The 21,771-nt window shown below is 40.2% G+C and overlaps 1 protein-coding gene across 1 annotated transcript; it reads right to left on the bottom strand.

The window, feature by feature from the left end:
• Positions 1–985: 985 nt before the first annotated feature.
• On the bottom strand, positions 986–11,431 carry pld3 (phospholipase D family member 3). Its single transcript, XM_086262314.1, has 12 exons — positions 11,241–11,431; positions 8,309–8,395; positions 7,456–7,503; positions 7,134–7,297; positions 6,576–6,756; positions 6,277–6,394; positions 5,680–5,807; positions 4,519–4,716; positions 3,785–3,924; positions 3,386–3,551; positions 3,170–3,269; positions 986–2,829 (listed from the first exon to the last, which is right to left on the bottom strand). The coding sequence occupies exons 2-12, from the start codon at positions 8,333–8,335 to the stop codon at positions 2,636–2,638; spliced, it is 1,464 nt and encodes a 487-aa protein (XP_086118440.1). The 5' UTR covers positions 8,336–8,395; positions 11,241–11,431; the 3' UTR covers positions 986–2,635.
• Positions 11,432–21,771: the final 10,340 nt, after the last annotated feature.

The following is a 21,771-nucleotide window of genomic DNA, read 5'->3' as shown; positions in this document are numbered from 1 at the left end:
TATGTATATTAAGTTAAAAACATTGTAATTAATTTGAAAGTACAGGGATCATCTTACTGCACACAGCACTTTCACTGCTGGTGTTTGTAGTGTATTTGAGTTAACAACCACAAACCTACTCAGTAGGTATGTATTTATCAAACAGCACGTATCAGCCTGGTCTGCAGTCAGCAGAGACTGGGTGTGTTCGAGTCTCACATTTGAACCCACCCATAATCAGATCTGGACTCTGATTCACTTCAAAACATGAAAACAAAAACAACTACAACAACATAGCATTAAATACACAGGCTGTAAAAAGCACCGATACTAGGATTTCCTTTTATTTCATAGTAAAGTTCAGTATTTCCATCATATAGGAGCAGCACTAGGTTATCCCCCTTTGGTAAACTTTGATTTCATTGGTCATGAGACTTTTTAAGTTTAGACGTTTTATCAGAAACAAATTTTAAAACAGAATCCTGAAATTGAATCTCACAGATCGGACAAGGCTCAAAACTGCACCAACACTGCCCCCCAGTGTTAGACATCGGATACTGCAGCATCACAAATGTGAACCTTCAGGTAGAGCAGCTCAAGCTTAACTCCCAGCATGGTTTTTATGCTTTTAAATAGCAGGTAGTGAGGCTTTGCTATGTGCTTTAGCATTTCATTTGTACGTAGACATGTCTAGCAAGTTCCTCTTACTAAGTTTAGATTACTTAGGAACACTTGGGCTGTTTGAGCAAGCAATAAAATGTTGTGCTTCTCTTTTTTATTGCTTGCCTAAGCTAATTCATTTGGCCCCGAATCTATATGTGTTTTTACAAACTAGGGGTTTTCCAACATATTTGATGAGTTTACAATCCACGCAATTAATTCAGTTTGATATTTCTAGCACTGTAAACAATGTCTCCAATCATAATTAACACATTATAGGGGGATTAAATTTATTTCAAATGGTCAAATTGTGATCAGTGTGTGAAAAAAATATTTTGCACTGGAGTGGTATGAAAGAAGTTTTTATTTCCCTTAGATGCACTGCAGACTTTAGCTTTTATTTGCTTATTTCAACGCAGTCCAGAGAGGATTTTTAAATGATTTTAAATTCCAGAAAATTACAAAAGCACTCAAACTCCCTGAGATGAACTGGGATGAAAACTCCCACCGAGGCTGAAGCTGTGATTCACTGAATTGATCCCTTTACACGAGTCACTGCAGGAGGCAGCAGAAAACATGACGTTCGCCACTGACCTGACGCCAATGCTGAAACAGCGCCCCCTACAGCTATTGGGAGTACATGATAGAAACCACATGATGAAAGTTAAACATTCATGTCTGACTCCTTTGCTCCGACACTGCGGTAAAACCTTTAACAGTAGTTGCATTTGTGTGCATGTTTTTATCCCATCATAACGTTTCCTGGTATATACAATATATGACAGTACAAAAAGCTGCTGATCATACAAACCTTTGCAGCTATGGATGTGAGGGATTCGCTGACTAAACAAACTTTACTCCTCTCACTTCAAGAAATACTAATATGCTGAATGAATTATTTATGTTATCAATCTATAACACAGACTCACTGCAGCTACCCCTCATTACTCAAGGCTGCAGTCTTTGAGGCACTGAAGAAAAGAAAAACACTTCTGTATGCAGGCTGTGTCAGAACAAAAAGACACAACCACTGGACCGATCACTGCATGACCAGTGTCTGCACAGACACGTGGACTGTAACCTAGAAGGAAACAAGACTGCAAACCTTCACCACACCCTGAGTGTTTACTGATCTAAATATATATTTACATTTAATCTATCAGGAAATCAGCAGCTGAGAAGATCAGGGACACCACTACCTTCACCCACAGATTGTTGCAGGAGGTCCTGCTCACACTGACAAATATAATGCGAGACGTGTTAACGTCTTCATCTGCAAATATCTACAAACTAATCCTGCATACACCTTTGCCCATGCTGTGCATGTAAATGAACTCTAAAAATTCCTAAATACTTCCTGCAGTTGGCATATTTCACAGCTCACTGAGCTCAGCTGAATATTCCCAACTTCTGCTGGCATATTTCTGTAGTGCACAAAAAAATGGCCTCAAATTGGCATCTCTGTACCAGTTTAAGAATAAAGAAAAGCAACTGTTTTTGGTGCTATTTTTGGCAATCAAACTTTTGGGGTTTGTAAGTACATCAGTATATTATAACACTGTGATACCAGCCAAATGTAGTTGAAAGTTGAGCTTAACATATCCAGCCAGTATTAGCCCGTTTCATGTTTTTTGTATCCATGTGAATGCTGGTGTGAAAACTTACAGACCATAAGGCAGACAAAAATGCTTGGATAAAATCGAGCTAACAGATCAGCTTCAACGTTACTTAAAACCGGCCTAAAATACAGAGCATATGTTGGACTCTCTTTAAAAAACTGTCTGTATTCTCTCTTTTTTCTGATGAAATAAGAGTGTGGCATTAAACCTCAGCAGTCTAGCAAACACTCTGCTAATAGGTTGCCTGTTGCTGATTTTAAGCTCAGGGGTTTCCACATTACAGCTGATCAATTTTCATACGTTTCGCACTTCACTACTAAAATCAAAGTGCGCTGTGTCGAAGTCAGAAACAATGACTTTGTGTGTCTGTAATGCTGTTAAAAGTAACAGAAGTCTTTGAGGTTTGAGTGCTGGGTGAGAGGAGTGCTGTAGCCCGAGTTCCAGTCCCTCTCAAAGACAGCCTTCAACTGTGATTGGACAGTTGACTCAACAGACTGTGACGCCGTCTGGTTGACAACTAATGCTGAGCCAGCCGTGTTCACAAAGTAGTCTCCTGACCAGTTGGATGTACCTGAAAACAGAAAGCCACAGATTATATTTAAGCACATTATCTTTTTTTTCCTGAAAGACTGATTGGACAGATGATAATAAAGTATGTGTGACTAATGACATGCTTAGAAAAGCAGCCATCAGCTTGGCTTTTAACACCACCAACAAGTATTCAATTTCAGTATCATGATGTATTTTCTCATCTTGATGAAAATCACATTTTTCTGTTTTTTGGGGGATTAATTGAAACTGTAAGATAGGTCATTGAAACTGATTGAAAAAGTTCTCTATGTGTACTCTTTAAGTCATCTTAATGATTTCAAGAAACAAATTTATTAGTAAACAAAGAAAGTGTGCCTCACCTATGTATGCTATCTTGTCCGTCACCATGTACTTATTGTGGTTAACTCTTGCAAAGGGAATCTCCTTCTGCTTGGGGGTGGCAGGCACCACGAAGAGCCTCTAAATAAAGAAAACACAAAGTCACAACATAATGTTTTTACTTTAGGATAAGTGCCATAAGACGTACAACCTCCTTTCCCAGCGGGAGATGATGCTTGACCATAAGAGCCACTCACCACCTGGATGTCGAGGTTATTCTTGGGGTTATAAACCGAGGCCAGAGACTTCAGGAAAGAAAACATGACTGGCTGTGTGCTGTTCCAGCAGCTGATCAGCAGCCGCACTTTAATCCGCTTCTCATATGCAACTCGTCTCAGCTGCGTGTCGATGTCCGCCCAGTACCTGCAGAGGGCGCCACACGCACAGTACAAGCACAATGTTAAAACTTAATGTTTCTCACTTCCTTTCGGGATGATTTGATCAGGATATCCTGGTGTTTTATTGTGCAAACACGTTCATATTAATTTTATTACTGTTGATTTGACTAGAGTTGATGTAGGACCATAAAACAAAAACAAAACAACGATCAACTGTTTTCCTGTAGTTACATTTCACAACTATTAACAAAACTGCACCTTTTAGGATGTGAAAACTCCATGGTGGGCAGGTAGTTCATGACAGCGATGTAGACAAAGCTCTCAGCATCCTCCATCACACTGAGGATGGACTGAAGGTCTGGAGTCCTGCCGGCCGCACATAAGGACGGAGGGGAACTCTGATCGAGCAGAAAAAAGGATTCAGTTAATTTTAGCAGCATTTTTTAAAATGCAGAAAACTACAATACGCTAAACTACAAATGCACAGTAATGACTGGACGAATGCGCGGCTATGTGGGACTGTGGGTTGATTTAGTAGCCTCAGTGGGACTGTATTAAAAAAAAACATTACATTTTAAAAAGGTTTTGAATGTTGAATCCTGGAAACGTGAGCGCTGTAACAGAAACCAAAACTCTGTGCTGCAGATTGTTTTCGAACAGCTTTGGAATCCCCCGGCCCTGCATCGCCCTGAAAGAGGTGTCGATATCTGCCCACTTCTGTGACTGTAACAGAAACCAAGCATTCACATCTTCTTTCAGTACTGATGGCCAACTGTAGAGGAGTCAGAAAGTCACAAATTGTGACAAGTGACAAATTGTGGTTGCACGTTGCATGTATACAAGCGCAACGCTGAAAATGTCCCTCTCTCTGCATGATGTGACCATCTAGAAACACCAGTTATTTCCCATTTGGTCAGAAAGCAAACCTTAAAACTGCTTAGAGGTGATTAACTGGCTCTTATGACTCAACATCAAAAGAAAATCCCGCTCACCGACAGATAGACGTTGGATGGCGTGTTGTTAAGAGGCAGCTGGAGGGGTGTATCCTTGTTGTACATGGTGGAGAACCTCTCTGGCCAAGGTGATGGGATTGACTTGCTCTCCCCCAGAAACCAGTAGGCTTCAAAGATCTTACTGAGGTCTGCTGCCAGGCAGCTGCAGTTGTAGACCACCACACCCAGCTCCTTCACCTGGAGACCAACACTAGAACATTACTTACGTTTGTTTTTTGCTGGTTTTGCATTTTTGAAACTGCAGAAAACAAAGAGGAAATAAGAAAAGTTGTTCCTTCTCTTCTGTCCCAGTTTAGATTTCTTTGTCCTACTGTTAAGCCGGTATCTTTTCTGATTAATTTATCAGAAATATGTTTCTGGGACTTTAGCGCAAGCTTGTAAAAAAAGGATGCGAATGACAGCTCAGCAAAAGTCTGATTGAGAAATGTAAAAGGGAGATGTGGTTTACCACACTGATGGTCCCACATTAAACAAGTGTAGACTAAACAGTTCAGCATGTGACTGAAACTTTATACCAACATAAAAACTTCCTCTTGAAAGCAGAAGAAATGGGACAGAGTCAGTGTCAGTATTCGGGCGGGACTACCGACACTGACGCTGTTTATAGATTTACAGGCCTGTTAGAGAAGCTTCAGATGATTCTTACTGGTGGAGCCCCGTTATTCATCCTGTGTGAAATAAACTGCTTTCTACTTTAAGACCCCCTCCCCACTGTTCCAGTTAAGCCGTTAGTTCACAAATTGTTGTGCATTTATTTATTTTAGGGAAAATTATTAAACGTGCTGAACTTTTGATTCTTTCTTATTGTTAACAGTTGCTGGGAGTGGGTGTGTGGACTTTTTTTTAGCTTTTGAAGAGAGAATCCCACATAAGGTCTGGGCCACCTTTCTTCTGATTGGATGCCCCCGCCCTGATGGGCAGGTGGGCAGTGCTGCTGTTCTCATATTCAGAGGTAGGTGCTTAAGCAGAGGGACATCCACTCCCTTTAACGCCACACCAAGTCAAGAGTAGAAAGAACTGTTTAATAATAAATATACTGATAAGTTTGCTCTGTTTACCTTTAAACACACCGACTGTACTGAGCATCCACCTCTAACAGCATTTACATGACAGTGAGAGAGAGTCTGAGTGTTTGTGTACCTGTGTGAGGGACCTCCAGTCCATGTTGGCACTGCCAATGTAAATATGCTGCTTGTCCACAACCCAGAACTTGGTGTGAAGAACGCCTGTGGTGAGCTCCTTCATGTTTACAGTCCTAATATGGGCTCCTAAAAGTCACACAAAACAAACACTTATTTCCTAAAAACTAACAATTCTGAGGGCTGGAAGCATTTTGGAAGCAATACTGGACAATGATAAATGAACATAACATATTCATTTTAGATGATTTTAGACAGAAGGAAGTGATACTCAGTATCTCAGAATAATCCATTTTGTAAATCAGAATGTTTATCAGTCTTATGCACCAAAAAACAAAGAAATAAAAACAAAAAATGGTGCTTATGCATAGTTGTATGTTGCAATACCAGAGTTACTGTTAATGTCGCAGCTAAATAACTCCCATCACAACCAACCAACTTAACACAAGTGTCGATAAGAGGCTCACAGACGTCATATGATGTCCCACACACAGTGAGACATCACAATATGTGTATTAAACTAATTTCATAATAACTCAGACAGCTCAGATCAGTCTGACCCCTGCAGGTGTGACGTTCAAAAGAAGCCAAGAGTCACCTGAGTCGTTGAGCAGCCTGAGGTCGTGCCGTGGCTGTTTCTCCTGCGGTGTGTTAACAGCAATACGAACTGATAAATTCCCCGATAGTTCAGCGAGCCTGTTCAGAACAGCCTCACCCTGTGAGCACGGCGAGAAAATCAGGGATCAGTTATCTGGTTGTTTCACAATAACTGCTTTAGATCAAGGTCAGTCGGCACAATTAAAAGCACTTTGCATCAATTAATAATCAATCATTCTTCAGCATAATTTAATATTAGAGGAAAAGAGAAAAAGAAAACCGCAGACAACTCCAGCTGACCTGATTGGCTGTCGGCTCACGAGTGTGTGTGTCTTTGTTGGTGAGGGTCCAATAGAAGGAGGCGATGTCGACACTGCTGCGAGCCTCGTTCATCAGATTCATCCACGCCTGGAAGATGGATGGATGAGTGGTGCTGGAGTTAAACTCCAGGCCTTCGGGAATGCTCTCCACCAACACGATCCTGGAGACAGAGAAGAGTGGGAGAGTTTTTTCCTCAACGTCCAACGTCAAGAAAAATGAAATTACATGAATTCATGTCAAGCAGATAGTTTAACTAAGCTTTAAACTTTAGCTATGTTATAGAAGAGGCTGGGTAGAGTATGGATAGTAATGAAGATGCTGTTTCATGTATAGTCAAGAATCTGCACTTTAAGTAATTTTCTATTACTGGTATGAAGCTGGATAGAATCATCAGTCAAATTTGATAAAAAGTAAGAAAGTTTGCTGGCTTTGTCATCAAATAAGGTTTTAAAAAGCTTTTTGTTTTCCTGGATATTGAACTCTTCTGCATATGCAGATTAAGCTGGAAGCAGGTGTTGGTTTCTAAAGTAAACTTACCTGCAGGGATCTGTGCAGGACTCCATGTTAGGCAGAGGGAGGCTGATGTCGGGAACAGGGTGGGAAGAGGAAGAGGAGGCCCTCGGTATCAGGAGGTTACAGAGCGCCATGATGACCAGCAGCACACTAGCCACAGTGGCCAGAGCTATCAAACACCTGTAATACTGAGGAGGGAGGAGGAGACGTCCTTAGAATCTGCAGCTCTTGATCAGTGTTTATTTCTTTGTCTTTATTTTTGACATAAACTGAAAAAATCATTGCGATTTATTTATATTGACGAGTAAAAATTCAGGTGTATTTGTGTGTTAGTGCTCTAACTCACCACCTGTGTTCTCCTGTTGGATTCTTGTCCCCGGGACTCATCCTCCAGCTAACACACAAACACAACCACCACACAAGGACACTGTGAGAACATTCGATCCAGACTGAACCATAAACCTCTATCATACCAGACATCCACGGTCTCAAAATCGCCACCTCAATAACTGCTAGCACCTGCTAAAGTCATGGAAAAACCATCATTCTCTGAACACACAAAGGAAAAGAGTTCTACGTCTGCCAGCTTCCTAAACTGGCACTCATTCACCAAATGCTGTCATTAAAAAAACAAGTAACATCATTTAATTTAAGCAGTTACAGTCAATATAAACCTAAAGCAAGAGCACTTCCTGAAACACAATCCTTCACTTCCTCACATGATTTAAAAATTCCCTTGACTTCCAGCATTCGGCACGTCTGCAACATTACAGGAAAAACAACGACGTGGCCAAACCCCAGCAACATGCTTGGGATATTTTTCACAACAAAACAGAACATTGACTATACTGTGGCGCCTCGTTTATCGCAGGAGTTACGTTCTAAAAATAACCCGCGACAGGTGAAATCCGCAAAGTAGCGAATGTTATTTTTTTTACAGTTATTATAGACGCTTCAAGGCTGTAAAACTTAATTTTCTATGCACAGTGACCAGTGATTGCAAAATCATTAATCACTTTGTCTCACATCAAAGGGGCGACATTTGATTTAAAAAATATAAAGGAAAAGAATACAGTGAAGGTAAGTAATAAATAATTAAGCAATAAGTAACTTAAATAAATATTAAAACCGCATCAGGAAATGATTAAAAACTAGGATGTTTGTACACTGATGAAGCCCACATATTAAAGGAACTTTACCTGGTGGTACGGGATGCCGGTCTTCATGTTCACGGAAGAAATGAGCTCCGTCCTGTCAGCTCACATTCACTGTGTTGCTCTGCAGCTCTGAGACCAAACAAGAGGAACAAAACACAAACGTTACTTCAAGTCATCATGTTTCAGGGGTAAATACAAGATGACTCAACCAATCCCGAAGCTGCACCCAAGGAAACTTTGCTACACGGCTTAAAAACATTTCATTCCAAGTTTTGGCTGTAATGATATCTGTAAACAGAACCAGCAGCAGTGGATATTCATTTAATGCTATTTAATGATACATGGCTTTGAGAAAGGACGGACCTGCACAGTTTCTATCGTTCTTAAGAGGTTGTCATTAACTTAAAGTAGCAGTGTAGTTTTCAACAACACAGCAGCCTCAAACACAACCAAACGTGGGACACACACCTCAGCTTGTCCTTTACACACTCAACAAAGAGAAGGTTCTAGGTGTTTTCACCACCACATACACAGAATGAACTGCACCATCTCCAGCACAAAGACAGCTCCAGCTGCTGAAAAGCTGCCTGCAGGGTGACAGGGCCTCTGAGCTTACAGCTAGCAGCTAGAAAAAAGGACCCCCACAAACTTACAAGTACAGAGATTAAGGATTAGTGTATTTTGTACTGAAATCAAATCTGATTAAACACAAAAACGTGATAAAGACAGAATGTGATGCTTCTTTAGATCTGACTACATCAAAGACAGGAAGTGCTGTGACTTGGTAAAATTGCGATATCGCTGAGCTGGAAGTCACAAGAGTCAAAGAAGCATGTGATACTGCATTGTGAAGCAAAAGCATTTTAGCTCTGAGTCATGCACAAATATTTGGAAATCTTTCAAGTCACACTTATGAAAGTTTTTATGAAAGCAGAGCCTATTGTGGTCTATCACAGACATACTGCTATACAGGCTGTCCGACCTGCACCAAGATATTTCTCTACTACTCCCACTATAAGTGCTATTACATTACAGCACAGTGCGATGGCTGATAGCTAGTTTGTAATACACATTGCTCCAAAGTCAATTAAAACGACCGCATCATTTTGAACTTTTAATATAACACACTGAACACATTTATACACTTCAGGCCACTGGAAGTTTTCGCTCCTTATAAAGCTCAGTCACAAACAAGCTCTTTAACATACAGGACATATTTCAGGTAACCGACTCTTCCTGAAAAATGATTTCAAAGACGGGAAACACATTTCCTGCTAGAGACATATTTCTGGTCAGAGAGGAACACGTGACTAATATTTTAGTTTCACACGCTGTTGTTGTTGTTGTTTTAAGCATATGAAGAAATTTCTTAAATTAAGAAAAAGCAGATGAATGAATGTAAATGCTGAATTATTGCTAACACGCTAAAAGCAAGATGGCCCTGACTTCATTACACAAAGAGTCTTTGAGTGTTTTGTTTGTATCAAATTGTAAATTTTACTAGCTTTGACATGTTAAAATCTAATAACAGAACATGTTTAAGGGCCAAATGCATCTAAGAAACACGAGAAGAACACTACGAGTTTTGCTGGTGACCTGGTGGATGTTCAGAAGTTTTTAAAATTTTACTTAAACAAACCACAGAAAGAGAAACTGCTTTGCACGTTCAAGTAAATTTCATACATCTGCTGTCTGATAAATCAAATACACCTAAACAGTGTATTTGATTTATCAGACAGCAGATGTATGAAATTTACTTTTCAAGTTGCTGGTTTAGAAGAAGCATAATAGTATTGAACTGGCCAAAATACCTAAAACGTACAAAAAAACCTGTAGTTTACAAACAAAATTTTGTTAGTTCCATACAATGAAACTCACTAAGACCATGATAGAAAAAACAACAAAAAAACAACAACTTTTCAACCTCTTTTTTTTTTGCTTTATAAAATTACCAAAAATAAGATGAAAATGCATCGACTTCTTTTAAGGTCACACAGATGCTTTGTTTTGATAATGACCAATTGCTGTTATTTGTATATAGTCTCCTACAAAGTCCTCTTCTGAAGCAGGGAAACCTCTGACCTACTACAGTTTCCCAGTTTGAAGTAAGCAGAGTACAAAGTGGGCACAAAGTGGAACAAAATATTGTGTTTTCATGTTCCTGCTATGTACACTGGCATGGTGGCAGGACAAAGACAGTGCTCTTCTGTTTCTGAGGTGAAATTTTGGAGCTGAATCACAGAGAGAATAAACTTGAGTTGCTTTGAGCAGACTCACTCTGTGATCTCAGTGGACTTATGTCAAACTCCTGTGCCTTCTGTGGGACATGACACACTGAACAATGCTGGAACATCATTATAAGAAACTCGAGTCTGGAACATGTTGAAACTACAGGTCAGCTCTAAGTGTCATACTGTTATAGCACCATATTTAATTTTGTTATTTTAACTGTACTTAATAAAGCAAACCCAAAAGCCCCTCGGCTCGAACTGCATCTGTTAGCAGTGGACAAAGAAGAGTTTGTGCATCTGCGCAGAGGAACAAATGAATTAGAATTAGAGAAAATAACTCGGTGAGGAAGAAGTGACTCGAGATTTTTAGCTCAAGTTGTAGCGAGTGTGTCAGTGAGTGCAAGGATTGCTAAATCACTAAATTACCTCACATGAATAAGACGACTGTAACCATTTTCTGACGTTTGACTTAGACAACACAAGTGTGGTTAGCCAGCAGGAGGCTAAAACATGAATGTAGGTAAATGTGGGTCACTCTGGAGTTCGGCAAAGATCAAATAAATTAAAAACTACACATTAAGTAAAGCACGAATTAATTTACGATGAGGGAAAAGTCTTTGTTTAAACTCCATAACTGCTAACAAACACTGTAGCCTGGATCTGTGTTAGTGAGCCGACGGAGAGTCGCTGACGATGCAAAACAAAAACAGTTCGCTATAAGCTCTAAAGAACATTTAACCCACCTGCTACTATGCGTCCAGGTTACTTACAGTCCCTCACACAGCAACGACGACGTGTGCAGTTTACGTACAGTGGCATTTACGGTTAATATTCATTGTTAGATGCACGGAAATACATAAAGAGAAACACTTTTACAGCACTTGTTTTGTTTCACTGCCGTTTTGGCTACATGAGTGAGCAGGTCATGTGATCCGTGCAATTCAACCAATTAGAGTGGCGTTTTCACGTGACGTACTATATCGGCCTTACTGTAATGTAATTCTCCCCTTTCACCACGAGATGGCGCAAATAACACAGAGAAAGCGCTTACCCGAGTGAAGGATTGACGTTTGAAGAAAATGAATTTATAAGGACATTAAAGGCTTGTCCACTGGGTGAAGTGTTACAGGGTTTGCAGCTCCACCAGGTGGTAAGAAGAATAAACACAAACGCTAACCCCCTTAAAAACGTACTGAAATACTGGGATGGATTCAGAGCATGTTACCTTAAAGCTTTTGACCTTCTACAGCAGAAGCCGAAGAAAGAAGCAGGAACGATTTTGTGAGCTGAGGTCTAACAACTTATCTCCTCATGTCCATCCGCCAGTTGCACTGCGGTTCTTTTTGTCTTCTGACACAGGTGATTTTTGCAGACTTTAGTTTTAACTGAAGGATCAGGTCACATGCTGTTTTGCATACTTCTAGCTGAGATAAGCTATCAGTGTTTGACTTAAGCTTGTGACCCCTCAGTTTTATGCAGGAGAGAACAGATAATTGCACTTTCCACATTTTCATTTAGTTTGAGCCCTATATCTTCTGGGGGTTCTTGATCCTTTTTTACTGTCTTATGCATAGTTTCCGTGTTTCACAATGACTGGTGCGGCACTAGTCACATGTTGTGTTACAGTTTGTGTGGGGCTATATTTAGGGCTGGCATCTCAGGGCAGAGTGTTCTGGGCCTGGATCTTCTGTTCTGTTCTCCATGTGCTTGTATGAGCCTCCTGCAGGTGCTCAGGCTCTGAAGACATGCATGTTAGATTATTTGGCGATTCTAATCTGGCCTTAAGGATATGGAATAAAGTGCACTGCAGTGCATATGTGTTTAAAAGTAAGCATGAAAACCTCTTTATTCATCACCAAAAGAGGTAAATAGCAACATAAATGAAATTAACAAAAATATACCCACATCAGCTGACGTAAATCCAACTAGCCAAATCTCTTGTTACTTTACATGTATGGTTTCAGTTGTAATAGTAATACTAATACATTTCTTCTTGTTTACTAGCTTTGTCAGCATATCTAATAGTGTAAAACGTGTGCATGCCTGTCTTTGTTTCTTCTTAGCTCCTATGCAGCTGTGCACAGTTTTAAGCAGGACTGACGATAAACTCCAGACAAAGCCCTGAAGGTGTTTGCACAGCCACAAAATAAAGAGGCTGGTTAACAGTTTTACACGGCAGTGTTCCCATGTCTCTCTCTGCTGTGGGCCTGATGGATCACCTGACAGAATAAAACAATGATGTGAACCCAAATACATATTTTGTATCTTTTAATTTGAAGTGCATTGATTTCACATGCCAAATGTTTTACACCACTTGGTGGCCATCTTGAAATGCCTCTGGGTACCTATTTTGGCAGGTATTTTGATGTATTATTTAATACTCAGGTTTAGCATATGAATGGTAAATTTCTTTGAGTGCCATGTTTCCAGTATATTTCTCTGCCGTGTTCCCACAATAACAAATAAATGAACACATTTGTTTGACTGTGGCTTCTGCTGCGGTTTGAGTTTTAGTGTTAACTCGTCTTCCGTCACTCACTCAAACTGCACGTGAACCCTTCGTTCCAGGGTTCTCAAACTGTGAACCACTGGCCAGTTGTTGCCCGTGGTAACATTTCCTGCAACCCACAGGCATCACAAAGACGGATATTTGAATTCATTCACCATCATTGTGGGCATTGCTCTTAGATTCCAGCTCTTTTGGCCTGAAAGCAAAGTAAACCTCTTCCGCATGACATCTGGTGTTGAGACAGAAGGCCTCATTCATAGTCATAAAAATGAGATAAACCCACACAAAAATGAAAATTAACAGCATAAACCATCTGAGGAGAACGTGGTGTGTTTATTTTTCCTGTGTGTTTCCTGTCCTCAGTCATGCTGGCTTCCTAACTTGGCACTTGGCAAAGTTCTTCTCGAAGCAAGCCTCAGCCATCTTGAAACACCTCCGTGCTCTTAATCGAGCAGCTATTTTGCAATATTATTAAAATTACTTTCATAACTTTGTAAAAATTGCATGCATAGAATCACAGAATCATCATTGCCTTGTCTCTCTCTTTTATAATCCTACAGGGGGCATTGTAGTGTAGGTACAGACTTTGGCCTTTCCTTTTGCTCCTCACACATGAGCGCTGGTTGCAGGTGGAGGCAACAGGTTGGATAACAGTAGAGAGAAGAGGGACAGAGTGCAATTTATTTACACCAGCAGCTCACAATACAGTGACTATTAGGATCCATTAAAAACAGGGGATTGTGTTCATAAAAAAGGGGAGTGGTGAATGGTCATATTTCCTTTTGTTAGCGGTGAAACCTGCTGTTTGATAAGAAAGAGGCCAGAGCTAAAAAATTCCATGATTATCACTCACACCTTTCCTCTCCTCGCTGCAGCGTTCCTACATAATTGTAGCAACGGGAATGTTTGCACTACAGAACAGCTTTACTATTGATTAGCATTTAAGTGTTCTTATTGCTGCCTTGAGGTGTGTTATGTATAAATGTGCTTTAGTGTAACCATGGAGATGGGCTCAGAAAAATCCCAGACAGTTTTATTTTTTTACAACAACAAAGGGAGAGTTATGGCGAGGTTATAAAAAACTGGCCGGCTTCACTTCCGCTGTGAAGGGCTTTCCTCTTCTGGAGAACAACTTCATCTCTTTAGATCCTTGTCTTGTTACATTTATTTGTCCCACTAGTTTCTCATTTTATCTGTTTAATCCAACCGAAGCTGGTTTATCGGATTAATCTAAATTACATTTCTTGTTATTTTAATATTCATTAACAAAGAGAATGAATTGTGCTGCTATTGCTTTGTTTTGGTGATAGTAGTCATGCTCAACATAGAATCATTCATAGAATTCTTGGTTAGTGCTTCATATATTCTCTTCAGGTGATGGCTACACAGCACCACATTTTCTTTTCTAACTTCCTGATTCTCTAGAAGCGAGGCTGGCAGGACGTTGACATCACTGCTGAGGTTTTTTCCTCTTGGAGTATCAGTGGTGGTGTAATACTACGCCAGGACTGATTGCAGTGAGTCACTAAGCAGCTCTCCATAAGAGTTGTGGCTCTGAGCTTTATTACTGACAACACATCAGATATTTTATCATTGTAGCTCTGCTGCTTTTTCCTTAAATCACTTTCATTTCCTCTAAAAAAGCTAATATTCTCTTGGGGGATCCAAAAGTAGGTCGTTGGTTTAATGCACTGCATATTCTCCCAGACAATGCAAATCTTTTTTATGTTGTATATGTCTGTATCTTGTCCGGGCCCATTCACGCTTCTGCATGTGAGGCATGACGATGCAAAACAGGTGATGCAAAAATAAATAAATCAAAATAAGAATTTCGGTGTCTTCTCGCTAACTTCACTTAGTTACACAAATAAAACTTGTGATTCTGTTTCTAATGTTTTCACACCTTTGTGGGACTCGTGTGAGATTATTCAAATAACCCTCCTGTTTTCCCGAGCAGTCTGCCCCAGGTCTGCTATTACTGGCTGTGGGGGCCATAAAACCACTGACATCACCACAGCAGGTTGATAACGGCTGGTGTTAATGTTAGTGGCGTCACCACTTTTTCAGATGGAAAAACTTGAACGCAGATTTTTCCATTCAGCAAATGTCAGAATTATGTTTCTTCAGTCTGTTACATTTCTTTTTCTTTTTAAACCCCCATTTTTATTACTGCTGATAATAATCAACAAATAAGATACTTGTATCTGCATTTAATCACAAAAAAATCTAAACTTTAGAGTTTAGATTTAGGTTTTTAAAGCTGTCCTACACCACACTATGAAAACAATCTGCAATCACTTATCCTTACACCAAAACTTGTTCTTTGTCTTCTAAAAACAACATTAATGACTGAATAATTTGAGTCACTTACACTATGAGCAAGCACTTTGGCAAAAGTGGGAAGGAACAATTCCCTTTCAACACGAAGAAAACTTTGGCAGAGCCAGGGAGGGTTACTCATCAGCTGCGACCGTTTGAGGGTGACGGGAGGAAGACAGGACAAAGACAGAGATTAATTATAACTTTTTAAATAGATAAACTGAGAAGTCACACTTAAAAATATTCGTCTTTATGTAAACTTTACACCTCCCCCAGTTTCTAGTTTAGGCACAAGCCCAGTTAAATTGAATTACCTGTAATTTTTCATACTGAAAACAAAATAAAGACAAACATTAGCAGGGGATTTGTGGAGTAACAAACAACAAACAAACCAGTTAATTTGGCTTCTTTTGGGGAAATACATTACTCCAGTTTGAGGTCTTGCACAACAATGGCCCTTCTTTTCCTCTGAATATGAGGTCTGAGAAGGTGTGGTTGTTTTATATTCACTGAGAATTACTGACATGTAACCATGTCAACAGATGCGACAGAGAGCATTAAGCGTTGTTTGTGACCTTAATATTGCTACTGGCGAGCCATCAAAAATGATCCCTCCCATCGTTCTCACATCCTGTTCACTCTGCTGCAGTCAGGGAGAACAGGAGCGTTCAGTCCAGGACAACAAGGCTGTGAATATCTGCCAAACCAAGAAAACCAGAACCTGTGACTTCTAGATGTAAACTTGCTTTTTATGACGGCTTTTATTACGCTCAAGGTTTTTATTCTGCTTCTAATGTGAGCATTTTTTTTGCCACTACTTTTTAATTATGCTTTCTTTATAACCCAACTTCATTTAGGACCCGTGCTTATTCTATTTATTACTGTTTATTATATGTTGCACCAAATATTTACTCGGCCTGGCATATGTGGAAATATTATTTTGTATTCATGCTTAAAATCACAAATAAAGTAAATGAGTGTTTTCAGGTTGTTTGTAGCCAGTCTTTCAAAGTTGCCTGCAAGTGTTTCTAAATGCTTTGCATACAGTTACAGTTAGATTGTAACACAGCTGTGTGTGTGCATGTGCTTAGGTGTGTGTGTGTGTGTGTGTGTGTTGGAGACTGTATCAGAGCAAAAGATGAGATCAGTGATAAGAAGCAGGATAAAGACGGTAATCGGGAACAATGCCAAAATTTAACAGGTTCATTCTCTGCCCATATTCCACCTGTCCAAAACGTTTCATGAAAGCTGGCCTGGTAGTTTCTGATGAAGGAAACACTTGCATAATATCACTGTGTCACTTAACTTCTTACTTTGTTATTGTCACCTGCTGCTCTCGGTGTTCAGGTGTGTTCAACTGTCAGTTTAGAGTTTACAGGTTACGTTAGCGGTCTAGAGAACTATTTCTTAATGCTAGCACTGGTGTTGTTTGGAAGACGTGTGTCACTTTAAACATTTTTCAGCTTCTGCCAAAAGCAGAAAATTTGAAGCTACACTCAATGAACCATGCACATAAAGTGAAATTGATTAAAAATCTAAAACTCTGTTATTAATTGAAGTATTTAAACTTGATCTTCTTCTGCAGGTTCATAAAGATCATGTTTTTGTCCCACATAGATCATTGTGGGGGCAGGTTTATATGATAAAGGTCTTATTAAGGTAACGCTAGCGCACACCCACAGGTTAGTACCTCATGTACACTGACTCATGACTTCCCGCTACGCACTCTGCTTCATTAGTCATCTACCATTGATCTGTTGTTCTCTTGCGTGCTTTCTCTCTCTCTCTCTTGCACACGCACACACACACGGACATTCAGCTTCCAGGATACGAGGAAAGCCAGTCATCTGTGCAGTTAAAGGATGTGCAGAAGGAAGCGGAATGACAGCTCATGCCGCTATAAACCAGTCGCCACCCAACCGTCTTTTAGAAAAGCTTCTCAGGTATCTGACCCCTACACATCTCCTGTACCCACTCTACCCAGATCACTTGAATTCAGTTAGCAATATAAAGCTTTTAAGCCTCCTTTAGAACAACAATACATATCCTTACTTCTCATGCTGGTGTTCTAAAAGTTAAAACTAGTCCTAAGAAACATAGAGTTACAACAGCGTGCACTCTACCTGGACCACACCTAGCTCTCCCAGTGCAATGTGACACATTAAAAAAAAAACACTCCTTGGAGTTGCTCAATTCCTGAAACATGATAACATTTTATGAACAGACTAAAAACTATACATACTTGTGCATTATTCTCAGAAACGGCTGTTGCAATGTCAGCAAATCCTACTTCATCTGCAGATAAAGTCACGCACAGACGCAGGTTCAGCCATGAAAAAAAAAAAGAAATATTTCTTGATTTTTTTAAAAACCCTCTAATCTTTTTATTCTACATTATTTTACCTTGTATGAGCACGTTTTTCTGCCTAAGACTCAACACTTTGGTGGCTGAATTAAAAAGTACACGAGGTAACAAGAAAATTGATTTTGACAGAAAGCCAGTTCATTCTGTTCATCCTCCACCCACGTCTGTCTGAGCTGGACCTGATGACCAGGGGTGGGGGAATGTGGGGGAGATATAGGTGACAATGGTCAGAGAGTGGTGGTGGTGGTGGGGGTGAGTGGGGCAAGAGAACAGCCTGTTCAGTCACAGGTGAAGGCTGATAGATAACCCACATAGTGAGCTAAGGGGGGTGGCAGTAATACTCTCAGAAATGATAAAAACATTGTCAGTACCTAGTTTGGGGCTTTTCATTCGTTAATGTTCTAGATTTCAACATGACTAAAGGTGGAGATATGTGGAGGTGTTAAGGAGCTTTAGGACACACCAATCAGCCTTAAAAGTCATACATCTTCCCACATTTGTGTGGGCCTCTGCTGCATGCCTGAACAACTCTGACCCACTGAGACAAGGACTTGACGAGATCTCTGAAGGCGCACTGTGGAATCAGGTTGAAAGATGTGATCCTCTAGTGATTGGGTTTTTCCAGGGCATTCCATAGGTGCTCAATCAGATTGGGATTTGGGGGAATTTTTAGCATAAATTACTTTTAACTCTTTCAGGTGTTTTTCATTCCTGAGTTTGGCAGGATGAATTATCCTGATAAAAAGGGCAGTCCTATCAATAAATACTGCTACTGTACTATTAAGAGGTGTATATGAGACACAGCTGGTTGTAATTTAGCCCTTTGGGCTGAAATATCTTCCAGTGAAGCCATTCCCATCACAATCCCACTGCTCCTGGTTTCTTCTTCCTCCACATTCTCCTCCATACACAGTAACAGCCACTGCTTTATTGAAATAGCAGTTTCTCTCAGCTGCTTCTTCAGCACACCGCCTTATAAAATGAAACCGTAAACACTGAGCGGCCACCACGTTTACTTCCCTGAGCTCCTAGGCTTGCAGTGTGAATGCAGCCTTTCATGACGTCACTTCACAAACAAACCCAGATGAAGAGATCAGCTACAATATGTTTAGTTTTGCTTCTGATATTTGGAGGTGAGCCATTCCTTTGTTTGTTCATAAATGCAGAGAGCAGTTTGCAGCAGTGGAAGCAGCGTTTGTACCATTTTTATTTTAAATAAAAAGATGTTGAGATATGATCTTATCTTTGTTGCTAAAGATATCAGGCCTCTCAATCGCTAAATCATGCAAGTTGTCGATTTGAATCGTGCACACTTAGTGGAAACATTCGTATTAGCTGCAATAATTCATGATTTGTTGTTATAAATGGCGAAAGCTGCACGCAGTGGGTATGAGCCTTTTGTCTGCAAATGAGAAGTGGTAAAATCTTAGAAAGGACTGAGATAATATGAAGGAGTAGCCGGAGTAATTTGCTGTGGATTTCAAAGGTTTGATGCTTCAAAGACAGATTTTGTTATGGAATATTTTTAACACAATAAATGACCTTTATACACATTACTGTGAATGCCAACTGAACTTTTTAAGTGGACTTGTGGGGCTGTTGCATGTGTTTGTGCATGCTCATACTAGAAACAGCCCCGTTGGTTGTAACTGATTACCCAGTCCAATCGAATGAGGTCTGTGTGTGGGAAGAGGAAAGGAGAAGAAGAAGAGGGAGGTGGTACATCCAGAAGTATATCTTTATGTCCTCATTAGCTTGACTCCTAAAGCTTCCGACCCTAAACTTTACACCCTTACCGTGAATGTGAAGGATTTCCTCTGCATTGTTGTGTTTAACGTGCTTTTGTTCAGTTAAGACACAAGAAAAACACACTCTGCGAGTCGAACCCTTTAAGCAGGTGAAGGTTCTGCAGTTTGGACAAACAGGATTTGACCGCTGAGGGTTTCAAATGACAACATTCAGCAAAGGTTTGAAATGAGGGGACGATTTGCTTTAAAGAAAATCTATTCAAAAGTGAAAAGTAACAAGAAAACTTAAATCAGACGGTTAAAAGAAGGCGAAACTTTAACCTAAGAAGCTCTTTCTTTATGGGTGCACCATTACATGCAGGCGTAATAATCCAGGGTCACTGTGAACAATGCTCGTCTGTCCTTTTTTTGTAACCAGTGCATCTCTGTTAATAATTTGCCTCACATATATCATATTTTCAGCTGCAGAGTTGATCTTTTGGCGCTAAACTGCTTGAATAAATTCCTGATGTTAATCTCACTTCGGTCTCCCTCCTGTCTCGCTGTCCAGAACAAGGAAGTAAAACTGAAGTGCTGAGGTTAAAGGTGATATGTGGTTGTCATGGCAGCCTCTTTTAGGCCAGTATCAGGGGTCTTATCTAAACGTCTCTGTCTGACAGCAATCAATGTGAATCAACTTCACATTCCAGCTCACTCAATTAAAAGCATTCTGATAATCAATGAGCACATCACGCCTTGATTAAACTGAAGACAGAGCATTGTTGTTGTTTGTATATGACCACCACGACCAGGGCTGGACTGGGACAAAAAAATCAGGCCTGGCATTTTTGTTACAGGTGTATATTGTGCATGCACATATGTTTTTGGGTTCATTCTTAGTTGGACTGCAGCACGTGACAATAAATAAAAGCTACACTTTATTAGCAGTGGCTCATGGTCAAAGTAAATGGGCTGCTGTCAGTACTTTTAGTGCTGATGCGCAGTGACCCTTCAAACCGGCCCATTGGCGCTAAAGCGCGTCGGCCCACCGGGAAAATGCTCGCGATACCACATTACTAAGACTGTGTAGATTCAACTGGCATCCACTTCCACTGCAGCAGAGGGTCAGCGCGCTCATGTGTCTCTGTTACGTCACTTACGGTATTTTAGAAGCAACAGGAATTTCCCAACTGTTAGATCAATAACCTACAGCCATAGTACAACTGCCTCTGCTACTGATACTTCTAAGGTAATCTAATGGTACTATGACTGGTACTAACATTACTACTACTCAGTGGTAAAGCTGCTGTATGCTCTGAGTAAAAGGTAGTCGTCACTTCTGTGTCTCAAGAGGGAATCGAGTGCAGAAGTAGCCAGCATGAGGACTCTAGGAGACTTCTAGAAGTTTGATTGTACAGAAGTCTGAGAATATAAACCTGCTTCTCACTCGATTTGGTGATTTGAGTTTATGGTCTCGCTCTCTTTCATCATGAACTCTGCTTTAGGGTTGAGCACCCATGTGACTGAAAAGTTGCCACTCTATCAGTGGTGACATTGATTTTCACTCCTCACATGTCACAACTGCTCTAAAAACCAAGACAGTGGCCTCAGAATCTTTAAATGGAGAACTTCAAAGAAAGACATCATTTATATATATGTGTATATACCTATGTGTGTGTGTGTGTGTGTGTGTGTGTGTGTGTGTGTGTGTGTGTGTGTGTGTGTGTGTGTGTGTGTGTGTGTGTGTGTGTGGCTAAAACAGGTATAAGAAAACTACACTGTGAAGTATTTACATGGTTTAAAGTGTAGTTATACTTCCATACTTCACACTTTAATACTTAAAGGTTTTCAGTATTAAAAAATTCTTATTGTAGATTTGGATGGTTCTCTTTGGTTATAAAATGAAAAGCATCATCATACAACCAAGATGTAAAACATACATATATTATAGAAGTATCCAAAAATAGTTTTTAATGACATCCCGTGACATTATTTTTATGCAGCAGGAGCACCACCAACAAAGGTTGTATACCTGCTGCTTCCGTGACTCATCGAGTAACGCCACTGGCTAGCCAATCGGTGGCATGCAGTCTGCAGTTTTTGGACAGCCTTGGATCACTTGGAACCTCGGTCCAGTAGGTACTAAAAAGTACCTGGTTCCAGGTACTATGACCTAATGGAAAACCCTAAAAACTGGCCGAGCCGACCTGAGTAGGCACCAGTGAAAAAGAGGTGAACCTTTTGTATTTTTGTGATGTTTTAAATGATTAACCAACATCTTGCAGTAAGACTATAATTAAGAATGAAGGCTGTACTATTCTAACATTTTAAAATAGTGTATTTTATTGGGGGGA

Source organism: Aulonocara sp. 'chitande type north' Nkhata Bay, linkage group LG14 (assembly GCF_057382095.1).
Source record: "Aulonocara sp. 'chitande type north' Nkhata Bay isolate Kocher_YH1m ecotype deep benthic linkage group LG14, A_spYH_male_GT1.1, whole genome shotgun sequence".
NCBI lineage: Eukaryota > Metazoa > Chordata > Actinopteri > Cichliformes > Cichlidae > Aulonocara > Aulonocara sp. 'chitande type north' Nkhata Bay.
Note: the sequence above shows the minus strand (reverse complement) of the source record. Positions and strands in the feature narration are given on the sequence as shown.